Source organism: Porites lutea, chromosome 1 (assembly GCF_958299795.1).
Source record: "Porites lutea chromosome 1, jaPorLute2.1, whole genome shotgun sequence".
NCBI lineage: Eukaryota > Metazoa > Cnidaria > Anthozoa > Scleractinia > Poritidae > Porites > Porites lutea.
Genome location: NC_133201.1, coordinates 9,724,292 through 9,736,958, shown reverse-complemented (window position 1 = coordinate 9,736,958; position 12,667 = coordinate 9,724,292). Strand labels below are relative to the sequence as shown.

The following is a 12,667-nucleotide window of genomic DNA, read 5'->3' as shown; positions in this document are numbered from 1 at the left end:
ACCCGGAATGAAATTAATAACTGTGAAATCTTTACCTAATACAACATTTGAAGTGAAAAGGAAAACTAACACTCCAAATATAAAACTCGACAATACACTAAAATTGACTTATAAACAAAAATACAAAGAGCTATCATAAAACATGCTCTAAGTACTCGCCTTGAGTACATGTGAGAAATATTCTAGAGTTTCCCTATCAATCTAAATCTGTCTGATTTCGTTAAAACGTGGCCACTTGGTTTTCGCCTGGCGCCAGGCGCAGCTCGGCTCCAGACCAGACCAATGCAGCCTCCAAAAATGTAGGGGGCTTGCTGTCTTGGTCGGTACAGTTGGATAGCCCAGAGACTGCCCTAACAGTGGGTGGGTGGATCAGGCCTGGGGGTCAAAACTAGTGGGGTAGGGAGTGGGCTGTTTTGACACAACCCCTTCAGTAGGCAGCAGTGTTTACTAGAGGCTTTGACCGGCAATACCTTCTTCTTCGTTCTTACTTTGCCCTAGCCAGCTGGATCAGGCCTCTGCCGACAACAATTATCATGATTATTATACGTTCAACTCACTATCTCTTTTCTGATTGGCCGAAAGCGTACAGTGAATTTTCGAAATCAACGCCTGGGACATCATCTAGCTGCAGATTATACAATAATCATGTCAAGGACACTCAAGGTCACGGGTAATCATGTCATGTATGACAGCGGTGCATGATTTCTAAGGGTAATCATGTCAAGTTCGCGCGCTTTGTGTAGCTTGCCGTCAGGAGATTGTGTGATGAGGTTTAAAAAGAATTCGGTCGAGCCGTTTTAGACATACGGAAAAGCGCTAAAAGTCAAAATTTAGAATAAAGTTGCACATAGACAAGTGGTGAGAAAACAGGTTAGTTTTCAGGATCTCAAGAAAGAAAATACACCAAAATTGTCATGCATCGAAGCAGCCATTTGACGCTACATAAGATTAGTTTGAGTTTACTTAGAACTTCCGATTTTATCGATTTCAAAGTTTTTTGTTTATTGTTGTCATAGTGACATCAATTTTACTAAAAACAGCATTTTGACAATCTTCAATCCATAGTTAATTATGGGTGAAAATTTTGTGTCCGAAAAACTGTATCGAAACACCTTAATGTTTGCCGTCTAGTTTGTCCCAATTTTTTCTGCACTAGAGTTTGTTCCCGAGTTAATCTAAATTTGGAGACATTTCATTGGACAGGTGTAAAGCAAGTGTCGTGGTAAAAAATAACTTCTTGAACCTCACTACTAAGGACACTAACTTGCCGTGCCCATGTTGTCCGCGATCTCGACGGTGTCCATCATGGAAAAAAGTCACTGAACTGTCCACAAGAGTGTGAACTTGGCAGTAAAGGTACGATAAAACGGAAAACAAGAAAATGCAACTTGTTTTGCAACATTGATACAAAAAAAGTTGAATAGCGTTGTTGCGCGTTTCACCACCTGCGAATCAAACCTGTCCTGCAGCAAATCACTTTGTTGTAGGTTGCGAAAAGTTGTTGTAGAAAGTAGAGAGTGGTTCTACTTTTTGAAAGAAAATCTGTACATGTTGCGCAGCCCAAGGCAAACTTGTTTTGCAGCAAGTGACGTAACTCCCATGTATGGCGTCCAATCAGAAGTCAGTTTTCACTCAACGTGAAGCAAGCTTATTTTCTGCAGCACAGGTTTTAACGAGAGTGGAAGAACGCGCATCATTGCTTTTCAATTCATTTTGTTGCAAAACAAGTTGTACGTTTTTTGTTGTCCGTTTTACCGTAGCTTAAAGCACAACAGTCAAAGTTAATCATACAATGCGACTGCAACTCACGCTATACCAGTTTTATTTGCCTCATCAAATTAGGGACTGGATATCGATGTACAAGCTGAATATGAATCTTCTTGCCCTGGTCTCAAAGGGTTTTTTTTTCTTTCTCCTCAAACGAGGCATTTTACGGATAAAAACTTTTTCCGTTTGCTTGAAGAGAAAGCAGAAAGAAAACCTCTGAAAGCAGGCTTGGATGTGCGTTGTTGTTAGTACTCATAAAATAACAGCAACGTGCTGTAGACGTTCTAGCCTTGGTTTGGGTCGCATCCAGCCTGATATACGCCGTTATTAATGTTAACGGCATTTGGGTTAGTTGTCATGAAAGCAACAAACTGGTAGTGGCCCATAGCTGCTAGCCTTGGATCAGTGATATAATGGCCGTTGTTATCTTTGTTGGTTGGTATGGTTTCGCCGGGCTTGTGAGACCATCTGTCAAGGTTGAATTGCCCATCTCGACGGTACCAATGGAAATCTCCCCTTCGATTTGGAGCACCTGAAGTTAAAGGTAAAAGAAAGCGGAAAAACGAAAAAAAGAACAAGGTGTCACAAATTAAAGTTCCGTAGCAAAGGGTTTGGTCTAGACTGAAAAAGTTTGAATCGCCCCATGTAAGGTATAATTCCAGGGCCCGGTTACACAAAACACCCGTAACGGTTACGGGTATACGTACGTGTACTCGTAACTTAAGTGAGTTGCGTTAAATCACTTAAGTGGTTGCACTTACGATTTTCGTAAGTGTTCTCTAAGTGTCGGTTATGCAGCAAAAATTGCGGATGTTGTATAAAACTTTTTTTACGGGAAAAATAGCACGTAAATTTATGGGACCTATGTAAGTCAAGTATCCTTACTGTTTTTAATAAAGTTAACGAGATCTAACGAGAAGAGAAAAAAAGTTTTTTCTTTACGTAATTCCTTTGTAATGCGCTTTGTTAACCTCCAAAAGTATTTTTATGTCGAAGGTTCGTTTCATGGTTGAATTTTTTTTTTCAAATGATGAAACACTTTCTTCTGTTGATATAAAACTTGTGAGCCAGTAAGTCCGGCCACGTAAAACAGAAACTTAACGAGAGTGATAAGTGCGTTCCATGCAACACCCGTGAGTGTACCCATAACGGATACGTAAGTGACCTACTTAAGTGAGTACTTGAGTGCAAGTTTTATGCAACCGAGCCCTGGGCTCCACGCCGTGGATTTCGGATTCCTTGTCAGTGAAACTCGGATTCCGGCTTTCGTTGTAAACGGGATTCCGGATTCCAAAGCCCACGAATTCCGGATTCCACATGCAAAAATTTCCCGGAACGTGGATTCTGCAAGCAAACATATCCCGGATTCAGGATTCCGGACTCTTACACGGAGCGAAACAAACTGCGATCAATTGTTATAGTGCTGGTTGATTGAAAAAAGTGTTAGCAGCTATTGTTTACCTGGATCAACGACGAGAGCTACGTAGTGCTGATTTGGTCCTGGATTTGGAAGGACAAGAGGCTGAGGCGGATTCGGAGCCAAAACAGCTAAGTTATCACTTACTGCGGAAGCCTGCACAGACGGGGGATTATTCAACTGAAAGGGGGTCCCTGTTGCCTCCCCTGGTTGGGCAAAAGTGTATGTCCGAACGTTATTTGCATAGTTGTAGCAATTATTGCATTCTCGTATTTTACGGTTCAGAAACCATTGCTGGGGCAGGTACCGTGGTGCAGCACGTTTTGATCTTAATGTCGAGGCTGATGGCTGTGGGACTTCTTCCGCTATTATAACTCCAGAGTTGACAGCTTCTTTGACTTCCTTGATGTTGTCTTCTAGAAGACTTGAGTCTCCTGGTAAATCCAAGGGCATACTCGCGAGTAGTTGAAGCTGTAATTCCTTCGTTTCAGGGCCAATAATTAAGTATGGTTCATTTTTACCTTCTTGTACCAGAAATCCTTTAAAGCCAAGTCTCGCGGGCATTTGCGCCGGGTAAAACTTCTTGACATTAGACGCTAGCATAGCTTTGATGGCTCTGTACTGGGTTGCTTGAGCTGGGTTACTCGAAGAGAGCTGCCAAACTGGATCAGGTCGACCGGAGAAAATCGCCACAGAAACAGTTAATTCGTCTGTGGTGAAGAAAACGAGAGTCAAGTTAGTATTTATCGTAAATGCTAACCTACAGACAGAACCTAGTTTGCACAAGTCCAAATATTGTCTTCAGCTGATTCGCTGGTTTTGCAGTGCGTGTTTCTTACTGCGCTAAACAAGATGACCGTTGTGAAAAAGAGCATCTGAAGTAACATTATTAAAATGAAGTTGACTGAAGAGAAACGCTATGGGAATTTTCGATGGTGATTTTTTCTTGCCGAGATGAGACTCAATGTGTTGGGAATGTGCATAACGTAAGCGGTACGCGTGTTGCTGAGTTCCACTTTCTCACGGAGAAGCCCGATAGTGGATGTTAAACTTGTGCTAACTTTCTTTGATTTTCATTTGAGCGTCATCTTTATCACATTAGCAATGTTACTAAATTGTACGGATTGAACTATAACGGGTCGAAAAGCGCGTGTCCAAATTTAGTCTACTTTAGAGCGTAAAGTAAAAGCAGGGCACTAAAAGGCATTTTTCTGGTACGTAAGTGGAAAAAACAATACTTTTAAGTCAAATTAGTCTAGTTTGGACGCGGCTTTTGCTAAAGGGTCCTGAATAGCCGTATCTGTCAGCATTGTGACGAGAAAACGAGCAAGGTAACCTTTACTTTTCATTATTTTTTTATCATTTTCTTGACTTGTTACATCATTGTACCAAGTTTCATCCACAATCTATGTTAGGTTCTTTTACTGAGGAAAAACCTAAAGGAGCAGCCGTTATTTTAATATCCCATGCGTCAACACCAATAGAACAATGATCTCTTTTATAATTGTCATGTCACGTAATTTTAATAGCTTACACTTTCCCTGAATCTAGTTTACATTTTTAACAAATAAGTTTTTTTGATTTTAGGAAGTGTTTTATTGAATATTTTAGGTGTTAGATAAACTGTATTTTATGGTATCAATCTATCTATCTATCTAGTCAATAGAAGATGTTATAGATGGGCTTACAGATTTTTGGTTTGATCACTCTACCGCTTGTAATAAATTATACGTTGTTGGGGTGAGCTAAAAAGCTTAAGAGGTGAAAGTGTTTGTGTGGCCAGTGCGTACTAGCCATGCTTGCAATTTTCGGGATATGTGGAAATGAAAGTCAGCCAGGCCTACAACTGTCGAAAAGCTGGCTACGCCCCTGACGTTCGTTCAGTCTCCTGTCTTAATGTCGAGAAATATTTTGATTATTTGAAACAAATGCATTATGCAAATGCATTGAAGGACGGTACCGTGCGAACGCAGAACGCACGGTGTTCTGAAGTCAACGGAATGGCAATGTCTAATGATAGCTTACCATCGAGGCCATGAATAAAGCAGACTTTTAGAAAGGCTAGTACAACTGTCGAGTAGAGCAACATGTCTGAAAAATTAATAGAAACACAACTTGTAAGTTTTTGTAAGTGTTAGAGTTGTAAATTGTAACCGTTAACTGTTAACGTTTTTATTGGGTTAAGACGAAAGCAAGTGAAAAAAATGACCTCTTTTTCTGAGAGGAACTCTGTCACCCTGGCTTATGCGCCGAATAGTTCGAAACTAGGAAAACTGATAGATATCGTTCACTTCTCATGCCCTATTTACAATACTTTAATAAATTAATAACACGCAAATGAACTCAAAATTTTCCACTTTTTTAATCAACAGTCATTTATAACGTTTTGCGACATTCTAAAAATAATATTAAAAAATAGACAAATTAAAAAAAGAGAGAAATTAAAAATACGGCTAGGATGTTATGAGCCATGGTTTCTTCTTTTAATCGCTGTTTCCTCAACATTACTCGACTCACCTTTCCTCCTTGAGATAGAGCTTCGAAATTTCCTTGCTCCAGAGTTTTTCTTCTAAAGGTGAAGTCTAAAATGAATGAGCCTATGGCCGTGTTAAATCACAAGTTAAACGATATTTGTTGACGGTAATTATTTATGTCTGCCAACGAGTGTCCTAATCAGAAACATTTAAACAACAAAGTGTAACAATAACGAGTGAAATACGACACAAGAGAATAAATTGCCCACAAGACAAAGCAAGGCAGGTTACTGTGTGCAGTCTCAACTCACAAATCTCTCCCGCATCAAAGAACCGTGCACCGATCGATTCACCATGAGGGCGCCTAAAGGCCAGGGTATTTTTCCTATCAGTAGACTATCTGAGGGTAGGAAGATTCATGTTTTGTCATGCAATATTGATTACCCAGATTCCCTGAGTCCATGTTCGCTTTCACTTCGCAACGCGTGGTCATCGAGGTTCCTGAGCGCACGTCAGATCGCCCAGAACCGAAAACGTTCAAAACATTTTTCCACAAAAACACATCGCAATACCCATGACGAGAGGAAGAGATAAGAGACTCACCTGGCCTTAAGGAATTGGCGCTTTCATGGTGAATCGATGCGCGGTTCTTTGATGCGGGAGAGATTTGTGAGTTGAGACTGCACATACAGTAAACTGCCTTGCTTCGCATTAGTGAACGTTAGTCCCGGACGTCATGATTAGCAACCGGAAGTTCGATATCTCGCTTGATGGAACGCTTCTTTTTCACACAACGAATCTAGATTCCTTTGTTTAAAGGCCCGCTGGACGAATTTGTCTGGACAGAGCACTGAAAGAGAGAAAATATCATCTTCCAGTTGCAATTTTTGACGTTCGGGACGTCAACGTTCTCGTTGCTAAGGTCCCTATTATGTAGAATAAAAAACCCAGAACTAACAACGAGCCGCAAAACCGTATAAAAATTTAATGGCCATGAATTGAGCCCACTGCACAGAAAATGAAACAACAAACCCAAGTTTACGTAAGTGAAATACATTTCTATATTCATGCCTATATTACGTTTTTACTACAATATATTTTTTTTTTCATACAAAGTCTATAAATCTTTCGTAATATGCAAAACAGCATCGAAACACGTAGTAATTTATGCACCGAGCTTGGGTCGCCTGTGATTAGCGTTGTTGAAGGAGAAAGTCAGTTCCAAGTATCGAGGGCTATTGTTAAATGGGCCATTAAGTCTAAAGAATCAAGCCTAGTACACAGTTTTAAAGTAGTTAAGATATATACGTCCTAGATACTCGAAAAAGTGTAGACATCTAGTACTTAATTTATAGTCTCGCTTTACGAATCACACAACACAAGTGTTAGATCGTGTCAACCATAGTTAGTAGAGGGGACGAGAGAGGGGAGAGAAATCTAATAGATCTCATCTGATGGATTTTGACACAATGTTTTAAAACCTTTCAAGCAAAGAAAGGTCTCAGACAGTTTAGAAAAAGCCTGTGATAGATTCAGAACTACATTCATGTCTTTGTTTATAATTCCATGGTTGTTGGTTTAAGAAATATGGGAGTGAAAGGGGACTAATTATGATTTTCCGGTTTAGGTGAGTTTTGTGCTCATTGTGTTTTGAAGTTGTTACTTTGTGCCTTTGTGGATAACCAACAAATTTAAGTAAGGGGCAGATGAAGTCTTTGTTGTAAGTTCACGCCCAACATCGAGTGTAAATGAAAACTTTTCACAAAACTGGTTGAACATTGTCGATTGCCCTAATTAAGGTTTTCTTGTTCTTTTCCCCAGCTATTTCGCCTATACCGGGTATTACTGGCTACAACTAAAGAAATCGCAAAATCGACAATAAGGGCAGTTTTAGAGAGTGTTTTTAACATTTAGTAATGGTGTACATGACTTAAAACAGGGAAGGTCTTTTGTTGTTGTTTTTATACCCTCTAACGCACGCCTTAATTGTGTAATTAAAGACTTGTGTTTTATAATGATATCAACATTTACCACTGAACACGCCAAAAGATTTCCATGTACCAAAAAGTATTAAGTAAATAAAGAACCAAAATTCAAAATTCCGTCTCAGATTTTGTAAACATTCTTTTAGTTAGATTACTAGACTATACTTACTTTATAGGCCTGAAATAGACTTCAAAATCTTCCTGCACCTCTATAGTTTATTTTACCTCTACACAAGGTAAGTTTTAATAACTGTATCTCCTTGTTAATTCGTAGGTGAAATGGTCAGGCAGGATTTTGTGACGTTAATTATTAATGACCATGAACGCGTGCCCTAATCATAAGCACTCAAGAATCAAAGTAAAACAATTCACGAATGAAATGCGACGAAATAAAAGAAAGTGTCCACAAGACGATATTTGCAGTTCATTAATAATCCATGCCCCATCAAAAGACTTAACACGAACAAATAATCACGATCGATATCGTAAGATGGTTTTAAGAAGTTATTTATGAAAAGCCGAAAACAAATTTTAAGTAACCGTCAACAAAACTAAGTCTCTACTCCTCTCCAGTTCTGGTTAGCTTGTTTCCATTTGTTTGTTGGCGAAAGAAATCGAAATTTCGTGATCCAATAGCTATATTACATAAATGCCACCTGCTCTAGAATACAACTAATTTAGTTTCTTTTTCTGACACTTTAACGGTCACGGTCACTTGTGATTTGACGCGAGATGAAAGAAACCGTTTTGAAATCAGTGAAGGAAAAAAACAAGGTTTATTAAGGGTAAATTTATCAACAGTTTTCGCGAATACCCTTGACGACAAATTTTTTCGCAGCTCGTCAGCGCGGCCAAGTTTCCATTTGCCTTAGAAATTGGAAACCTTTCGATGTGAATTGGTTGTGACATCAGCTTACGCCCACCCGCCCTCCCGCTCGTACAGACTTTAGGGGTAGGGAAGGGGAGACTCCTTAAAGAAGGGAAAGGAAGTTCCAGACATGCACCTTGCGATTGTCTTGGCGTAGAATTAACCACCTTACGGGCATCCAATAGATTCAAATCATTGAAAATCTAGATTGACGTTTCTTGTGTTTGACTTACGACAAACACTTTCATAATTGAAAGTGAATCCAAAACAAAATTGTGGACTTCTCTGTAAACTACATCATTAAGATCGTCACGAAGTGTTCCTTGTAGTCCGAGCAGGATTGTTGATGTGCGACGACGACTTGATCTTTGACCTAGCGATGAGCGATGATTCAATGTTCGTATCAGAATAGGAAGGAACTTTAAATATAGAAAAGAGAACGTTGGAGCAAGAGAGGAGAGTTCTATTGTCGGGCAGCCCAAACGGAAGAGAAGGGAGGAGGGTGTAACGAAGCACAAGAAACAGTCAAGAAGGCTAACCATGAGATGCACGACGAACATAATATTCTTCGGATTCTACTGGCACTTGGAGATCACTGAGCTCCAGTGAGTAACTCCTATCTGGGGCACTGATGAAGTGCTTATCAAGTAAAACATTTGGGTGGTTTTTGTTTTTTCGACAGTCCTAATCATTGCTGCAGTTACATAAATGAAACATTATCGGTACTTAGAATGAAGATAATGTGAGCTGTGCAAATATAAATTTAAGCGAAGAAGAGATTTTCGCAGTACTTTTTGGTGTTCTGTCATGAAAGTACCACTGAAGTGAATAGGTAAGAGCTTTGAATTTAGAACTAACATTTTATATGGCAAACAAAGCTGGTGTGTTGTTTACTTTACGGGATAATCAGGACAAAGCTTTTCAAAACGCAAGGTAATATTTAAGAATAATAAAACTGGAAAATAGTTGGTTACTTCAGGAAGAAGCTTACATTACGTGTAAGCAACCGTTACAAAAATATAATATTTTTCTCAAAATACTTTTGTTGAGAAGCATTTTTGCAGGATCACCTCACTTTTTTAGGCCCTCTTTTCAAAATATTCTGGTGAACTGTTCACCAGAGAATGTAAAAACTACGAGAGGGAAGCAATTTGAGTACGAAAATAGAAGATCAAGTCACATCAGTGAAATACAAAAATTGCCTTGAGTTTTAGCTTTCAAATGCTGAGTCGAAAATGGTCAAAGTTATCACTTACATTGATATTCTTTATTCAGGTCGTTGTTATATATGTCAATCATCTGACCATTTGGTAATTAAGTGAATGACCAACAGATTATGCTGATGAATTATGGCAGGATAGGGAAACCGCTAAATAGCATGTACCAGCCAGAACGTGCGTGGGATACAAATGATCGAGAATAAATGGGAAAATGGGTGGATCTTATTTGTAGGACGTGCGCCAGATTGATGCGATGGTGATCATTCGAGACACAAAAAAAAATCACATCCACATTCAAAGTTTTTGACAATCACTCAAATATTGTTTTTTAATTACTTGGTACCAATTCTCTAATTGCTCGACCCTCCTATCTCTCCACAATTGCAAATTGAAATGATTCGGCCGAAAACTGTCTTATGATGTCTTTTTTGATTGGAAAACAGTAAAAACTTCTTTTGGTCTGTGATTCCGACATGTGAAAATGAGGTTAGTACCAGTTAACAGGACCACGTTTATTTGCCATTTCCGTCCTAATGGCCCTTTTCACGTTACGAATCGCGTAATGGTGTAATTTAATTTGGTGTAATACTTTTACGGGTGAGTGCTAACGACTGCTTCAGTTCACTAATTAGCATGTTAGAAATGAAGATGAGGTAGGATAAAAATCTTTCAGCTTATTATAGGGAAAGACAAAACAGAAAACTAACAAAAATAAGCTACTTGTAATATTACAAGACTATCTCTATAAAAAAAAAACAAAACAAAACAAAACAAAACATGAACGTCGTTCAAGACCGTATAGAACCTTACATTAGGAGACTGTGATAGCCACTTCTTTATTTGAAACTCGTCAGTGACGACCACTCCACTATAACTCAAGCTCTTTTTAAATTGTTCAGTGTGGAACTGCCAGTTTCTTCGGCGTATTCCTTAACATTTAACTATTTAAATGAGAGCTTAAAGCAGTACCTTTCTGAGGGAGTAATTTATTAAGCTGTACAAGGTGGCTGTTATGTTGATGATATATTTTTTTTGAATTGACCATTAAATGGTTGTTAAGCCATGTTTTTAACAGCGTAGAATATCAGAGCGAACTACTGCTTTATAAGTAATCAACAAGGTTTTACACATAGACTAAGCACTGAGATTTTCTTTCGCTTGCGGGTAACACAAAATATATTCTTTGTATCCAAGTCACACTTACTAGAGTACGTATGTTTGCTGACTCTCGTTTGATTGAAAATTATGGAAGTTTATACTAAAGAATTTGACTTTTACATCCGTAGACAAAAGCCGTTAGTCTCATTATTCAAATAACACATTTCCAGCGAGACCTTCGAGTGCAGTTACCATATATTATCAGTATGTTACAACATGAAATTCAGGATTTGTTTGTGAATTTTAATTTATTTTGTGCAAAATTGAAAGTCAGAGAGTTAATAATCTCAGGGAGAGTCACTATACATCTTTCATGGCAACAGAATCGTTTGCTACTTCTTCGAGGTCGACAGCAGAATCCGACGGTAACGTCATCTCCGATAGCGCTTTGATACAAGTAGAAGACAGCGCAATAGACTTCCTCGTGGAAGGACGTGTTTCCGGACAACTCAGACATGGACGATATACTAGTGTCAGATACACTTGTATCATTTAACATGGCATCGTTTAGGCTTTTGTCATTAGCTCCGACAACCGTTTGAGGTGTATTAGCGGTATCCGTTCCACTCCTAGATGTACTGCCGCGTTCCTTAGGGCTGTCCTCCATGGAAATGATATCTTGTTTTTCGGCGCTCTCTTCTGTTTCTTCATTGCCGGAATGGTTTGAAGATTCACCTACAATAAATAGAAGAACACAAGCAAACATGTATTGTATATTGGTGCGTTTGCGTTTAATAAAAAATTCGAAATAAGTATGAACCAATGAGAAGCAAAAAGTCAAACCAAAGCCCAGGTTCTGGTAACCACTTACATGGGCGAACCGGTTTATGTTAAATGGTAAGAAAAAATTTTGCACTAGTGAATTTAATTAAGGAAGCGTGTTTACCATTTGCAAAATAAGTTCCTTTCACCAAGAAACGGCCGTAAAGCCTGAAACTGGTATCAAAGATGGGTTTTATAAATTTTCTTTTGGAATATTCCGTCCGTAAAACAGGCCCTTTTAGAAGTTCCGTTGCTCCTGGAAACTTTCCTTTGAAACGACACGAAAACGGAGACATTTTGTAAATGGTAAACAACCAAACAGTCAATTGCATGCAAGCGTTTTCCCGCGCAAAAGCTCAAAGCAAAGGCAGCAGTAACCCTATGTAGGCGAACATATTTCCGCGCAAAACCTCAATGAAGCCAAAGACGAAACTAAAATTTAACACTCACAAACAAAACAATTCCAACCATTCATACCGCTAAACTCCAGCTAGGAGACCTTCCTAGCGGGCGTATCTTTGCTGCCTGACAGTTCAGTAGTACCAGCTGTTTCAGAATCAGTCAAAGAAGACGTTGTTCTTGTTCTTTCGGTTGATGTTACTGTCCGCTGCCATGATGGAATGCTGGGAGGTGCTGGGGTAGAGCCAATCATGGGGGACGGGAACTGTTTCCTGGGTAAATCACAATGAGGAGATACATGTAGTATATAGATTCAGCCAGAGCTAAAAGCAAAGGCCCCGTTCATGCGTTCTAAATTTGCCTCAGATCACGGACCTTAAACAATAAAGAAGTCCTCAAATCTAAACTTAACTTTAGGGGAGAACCATATGAATGAAAAACATCAACTTGAGCCTGCGATCAATTAAAAGCTAACAACTGGTCAGCAGAAACCTTGAAAAACACGTTACCTCGATCTGAACCCATGGTTAGCGGATACTCTTTTCGACAGCTGTCAATTGACCAAAATATGGATGTCAATTATCAAGTTAAACACAGGTTCCCACACTAGCTAGAAG

General features: G+C 39.1%; 1 protein-coding gene across 1 annotated transcript; it reads right to left on the bottom strand.

The window, feature by feature from the left end:
- Positions 1-2,051: 2,051 nt before the first annotated feature.
- Positions 2,052-12,303, bottom strand: LOC140945650 (uncharacterized). Its single transcript, XM_073394709.1, has 5 exons — positions 12,195-12,303; positions 11,196-11,564; positions 5,210-5,275; positions 3,229-3,894; positions 2,052-2,299 (listed from the first exon to the last, which is right to left on the bottom strand). The coding sequence occupies exons 1-5, from the start codon at positions 12,301-12,303 to the stop codon at positions 2,052-2,054; spliced, it is 1,458 nt and encodes a 485-aa protein (XP_073250810.1).
- Between the last annotated feature and the right edge of the window lie 364 nt (positions 12,304-12,667).